The sequence below is a fragment of the Opisthorchis viverrini genome (genome assembly GCF_000715545.1).
Source record: "Opisthorchis viverrini unplaced genomic scaffold opera_v5_500, whole genome shotgun sequence".
Lineage (NCBI taxonomy): Eukaryota > Metazoa > Platyhelminthes > Trematoda > Opisthorchiida > Opisthorchiidae > Opisthorchis > Opisthorchis viverrini.
Window position 1 is genome coordinate 17894 of NW_008752163.1, and position 5666 is coordinate 23559.

Genomic DNA, 5666 nt, shown 5'->3' on the forward strand with positions numbered 1-5666 from the left:
ATGAGGTATCTCTGTATCGGACAGAAACACAAGCGTAACCAGTCGTTCGACAAGATAGGGATGTAGACGCCATTGTGACGACTGAGAAAGTTGGATAAATTTTCCAATTATGCAGTTTCACGACCTTAGCGTTAATGAAACTGCAAGAACTCCCTGTGTCGACCAGAGCACGGAGAGTGATGCCATTGACTTCGATAGTTGCGATGGCATGCGCCAGGCAGGTAGGAGCTGCTGCAACGAATAATGACGATAAAGTAGGCTTTGTTGTACAACTTGTGTGGAACTTGGAGGTATTTTTTGAACGGCACACGCGGCGGAAGTGACCGCGTTTACCACAAAGATTGCAGACGGCTTCGCGAGCGGGGCACTTTGGACGAGGATGTGCATCATAACCGCAGAAATAACATGTCTGAATGGATTTTACAGCAGCAGTGGTGGGATCAACACGCAGTTCGGGATTCTGTGAAATGGGTGGAATCGTAGAGCAAGATATGGGTTCGTTACTAACATATGACTGTGACTGTTTGTGAGCCAATTCGAGGGATCTAGCCAGCTGATATGTTTGGTCCAGAGTGAGTTCGCTTTGTGCTAGAAGCTTCTCGCGGATGGATGTGGACGCCAGGCCATTAATTATAGCATCACGCACGCACTCATCTTGATATTCAGTTGCAGACACAGATTTAAACTCACAGTCTTTGGCTAATGATTTCAGTTTTTGTACGAACTGATCGATATCTTGTCCACTCTCCTGTTTGTAGGTCTGTAGCAGGTAGCGTGCATATATGACATTTTTTGGACGGACATATAATTTCCGTAACGTGGCGATTGCAGATTCATAGTCGGTGTGATCAGCAATGTGATCGTATACTAATGGATCCACAAAGTGGATGAGAGTTTCAAGTTTGTCGGGTTTAGAAGATTCGACGGTTTTCAGATAGGTTTCGAAGGTACGAAACCAGTGATTCCAGCGTTTTGCTGCATCTGCGGAGTTTGGGTCAGCGTCGAAGAACCGAGGTCGTAGTTGCGGGTCCATTGTGTTCTTAGACAAGTAAATTGAGACGTTTAGAAAGTGTCCGAGAACGAGTTAGAACAGAGTCCAGGTTTTCGAGGATAAGCAACGTTTTACTTGTCTAAGAACAAGCGCACATGAGCTGAAATGTACATACAAAAGTTCAGTACGAGTATATATGGTAAGTATAAGAATAAGTACGCAAAAATCATGACAGTTCGGTTCTGTTAGTACTAACCAGGAACAGTCGATGATCTGCACACAACTGAACATGTCGCTCACTGTCGACTACAAATCTGCCAGCTAACTGTGCTTTATCCGGGCTTGTTTGTCCAACTACTGACCGAAACAGTGCTGACAGATTGATCAAACCCGTCCTCGGTCTCAGAACTGCATTCCGTTGGAGCGTATGCTGATACGCAATTGAACACCATTTGCCGCATCGAACTGTGTTAATCTCAATTGAGTCAGACAACCTCACAGTGCAAATACGACTGTTTATTGAGATCTAGTTCAGTAAGGCGCTCCAGCCTTTTGGATGAGTGCAACTCCCATACCGTAGATACCCTGAGCCATTGCGTCAGGATCACCGGAAAATCCCGACGAAACATTTCATTCTTGATATCCATGGTGACACGACAACTCTGTGGAGATTTGATGGCCCACTTACCTAGATTAACTAGTTTCAAATGAAACCACGAATGTTTCAAGCTGTAGGGTCTCGGACTCTGCCGGTGTTATATTACTATCGATTGATATTTTGTCACGCTTAGTGTTAAGCGTCTTTTAATTGTGAGTGGAAGTGTTCCTTTAATCGACGAGAAATCGTTAAGCGGTAGCATCCTTCCTAACTGCCGTGCCAACGAAAGGATGTACGAGGGCTGTGATACTGCTAGGTTACCCAAGCCTTTAATCGGTAGGAGTTGTATACAACCGTACGTGACACGCATACATGCATGAGTGTCCGATTTGTTCGAAATGAACGAGGTTAACAAGCCGACGTGTACGAATTGATTGAAGTAAACATAATCCTGCCGATAACGCTTCCTGCAGACAAAACACCATATGAGCTCGGATACCAATAGGAACATCATATGACCGGGAACCCTCACCCTTGGTTGATGTCTGGGTCTTTATACTGCTGCATCTGGGACTAGTGTTCTCCAACGGAAGCCAGCTTATGATTAGCAGCCGGTCTCTCTGTCAGGCCCTATTTCACACTGCTCACTGGAGGCTGTTCCAAATCCCTTTGTGTAGATTATTCTGGTACATCTCGTTCCTATAAATGCGCCATTTTTTGTCACTTCCAGTGGATTAGCCGTTGCTAGCTACTCAACATGGAATAATAGGCGAGCCACGTGACAGGCACGGTGGAAAATGAATAAAGAAGGTCGACAACAGTTCCAACGGAGCTCAACCGGAACAGATACTGAAACAGCCCAACAGAATGGCGTATTTCTGTTTGGAAGTGCTCATACACTGGCGAAAGATATGTCGAAAATCGTCAATCGACGACCATTCAGGTTAGTTTTTTTCTGACCGAACTGCTGTCAGTTTCGCAGTGATGTAGTCTTCCTTGTCGGTCTCGAACGTACCAAGGTTTTTGGACACAAGTGCATTCTTTCTTCGAGGAATGAGGTTTTCCGTCGGCTTTTTGAGAGCGATCCGCATAAGAACTCCTTCGAAATGCAGTCACTGAAACCGGTGACGTTTTTGTTGTTTCTGTACTTTTTGTACACCAATTCGATTTCTTTCGACCGTTTGGATATTTACGAAGTATGATCCATTTAATCCAGTTAATCATTCCTTCAGGTGTTTGACCTGTTGAAAACAGCGGACAACTACAAATGCAAAGAACTGGTATCGGTAAGTTTTTGACTTGAGCTGTTCACTGGCAACATTCTTCCGCCTTATCGAAGTAGCTGGCCGAAATCCAATGTGGTTTTCTCCTGGATCCAAAAACCGTTTTTGAAATATTGCCCGCGGCAATTCAGCTTGATCTGAAATTCCTTCGTGATGCTGCTCTTGAATACATTGAAGATCACAGTTCAGTAAGTTTTGTTTCACTGGGTTTTCCATAGAATTGTCTTCGATGTGATTTTTGAACATCCTTTAAATCACTGCCTAAAAGGTGTGGCTCAGCACAATTCGAAAACAACTTCCAAGCCCCAAACATCGGTTGCTTTAATAATCAATTAGCTGATTTTGGTTTTCGCACTCTGGAGCAAACAGGCCTAGAAACTGCTCTTGCTCGTATGCTGGGTTTCATGTCCAGAAGAAACGAGAATCCAAGACGCAAATACTGTAGTCTGCCATCGATCACTTCCGTTTTCCGCTGCACGGAAGTAGTTGCAGTTTGCCATGCCGGATTGGGCATTGTGTTCAACCATTAATGGGAATCATCTCTACTTGAATACATACCTGTTGATGGTCGTCAATTCAGGATTCTCTCAATGTCTGAGAGGATCTCAAAAAGGTTCATCCCCTTCTGTATAGTGTATTTGTTTATGCCCCAAAGTATTGTAGCTGGGAATCTCCCTAAGTCGGTTTCTGTAACACTCTCGATTTTCCCATACAACGGGCTAAAAGCTCAAACACTTGTATTTGCTGGTGATGTAAGAATGCAGACAAGTAGGTTTACAGCTGTTGAGGCTCAATAGGGTAAACGCGGGACACGTGGACAACAGAGAGTGTCTACTACATTTGTCGTCCGACCGCAGGCTGTTGCTTTACAGTACAAATTTACGGAACAGCGGAAGTAGTTTGACTACGTGATGCTTACATGCAAACCAGCTCGAACCCCAAATAGACCATGTTGTCATCAGTTATTGGTCGATCACTGCCTGCCGGCAACTACGGACTGCCTTTGTAGACTTCCATCACGTGTTTGTTCACTGCGGGTTCTCACCGCGCATTTCAGGTTAGCGCAACATCGCACCTGCCTATTAAGAAGTCGAACAAAGTTGTCAGCACCTAACCCATCCCAAACACCTGACCCTTGGCATGATACATGATGTTAACGATTACTAGAGGAGATGTTCAAAGCTATACTTGATGGCGGCATTTCTACTCGCTGTAGTACGCAACCATTCCCTTACAACCACTAGGTTTCTTGTAGGTCCTTAGCTTGGAGGCGAGATCGCTCAGTGGTTAGAGCGCAAATTTACGGACCAGAAGGGCCGTGGTTCGGACTCGACTTCTGCCTCTTGACTTTCCCTGTTTAGGCTTAAGCAACCTGATAGTATCCCAGCCTTCCTGCTTCTTTTGGGTGGCATGGCACCGAAAGGGTTTTACAGTTGAACGATTATTTTTACTTTATTTAGTTCCATGACGTTGTTAGGTGCTTTGTCGCAACCCCTTTTAGCTGGATGCATCGTTTAACGACAGACAATACCTGGTGTCCGCACAGACCAGAAAGCCCAGTGAATCCTAAAGGCCGAAGAATAGGAAGAGGCAAAACTGGGAAATGTCTGCATGTTGTTCCACCTGACCCATTTTACTGAAGTGTTGTAGCTGGGTGATTTGGAGATTGATGGAACTTATTCGGTCACGTTGTATAGTCTAAATCCCAAGGAAGAAGGAGATAGGATGAAGGTTGGCTGTATTGAAGATGAACCAAATACAAGAAAGAGCATTGCCGCTCAAATGTATACAACAGAGGGAAAATAAAATCTTAACGAACCACCCTCTTTTTTAAAGTGTGTGCAGGTTTTCAGATTTAGGTTCACCTGCATCGGTGCAAAATGGCTTTGGGTTATGGCTGAGCCATCGTCTTGGTGTGCATATGGATTCGACTGGGGGTAGTCTGTTTGCACAGGGGGCACATGTGTGAATAGTAATTCAAAAGTATCCAACAGTATATCCAGGGCGAAGTTGATTCGCATGACGGCGCTTTGTGTAACCATGAGTCCATTGCTCTCCGCCGTTGCGACAACCCTTAGCCGAAGCCGAGTCACTGGGCCTATAGGTGGTGTGAACGACTCCGTCGCACCATGTGTGTGTTCATTTTCAGTAGGTGCCGTAGATGAGTAAACGGATTTTACGCGCAAAACATGCTTCCGCGGGAGAGTTATTGTTTGGCATATTTGGGTTAGGTGTTGCACTGTAGCTTAACAAGAAGTATTCAATAATCTCCGCTCCCTTCCGTTTGAGTTTTTGAAGTGCTGGTTTGAAAGTGTGGACAAAGCGTTTGACTTGGCTGTTAAATTCAGGATGGAATGGCGGCGACCTATCTGGGTGAATACTATTCGGTTCTCAAAATAAGGCAATTTCCGCTGAGGTAAATGCATTGACGTTATCTGTATGTGCTACACATGCTACTCTGTCATCTATCGAGATGGGGATTGTTCTGCATGTCGCCTTTAAAATGACAGAATCTGCGAGATGGATAGCAGGCGCCGTGCTAGATGGGTGCAAAAAGAAAACAACGAGCTTGTGTGTTGGTTCCGTCCACCCTCAGGGATAGATCTTTATGACCTTCCATATGTTGGAGCTGGAGCTGTTTTGAGAAATAGCGGCTAACTGATTTCGATGGTTTTCTTGCTGACAGTTCCTTCCCAGATTGTCGAGTTGTGCGTTTGGAGGCGTAGACACTTCAGAATACTCGAGCTAGGCTAGTTTCATGTCGCTTCCCCATACAGTCATATATATATATATA

The 5666-nt window shown here is 44.9% G+C and overlaps 1 protein-coding gene across 1 annotated transcript in view; it reads left to right on the plus strand.

Moving 5' to 3' along the window:
• Positions 1–2386: 2386 nt before the first annotated feature.
• The window catches only part of T265_11464 (hypothetical protein), a gene marked incomplete at both ends in the record, with an annotated part of 10887 nt that continues 7607 nt past the window's right edge, over positions 2387–5666 (plus strand). The window contains 4 exons of the mRNA XM_009178123.1: positions 2387–2532; positions 2572–2785; positions 2822–2875; positions 2932–3060. Coding sequence (XP_009176387.1) covers positions 2387–2532; positions 2572–2785; positions 2822–2875; positions 2932–3060 — 543 coding nt within the window. The remainder of the gene's footprint in view (positions 2533–2571; positions 2786–2821; positions 2876–2931; positions 3061–5666) is intronic.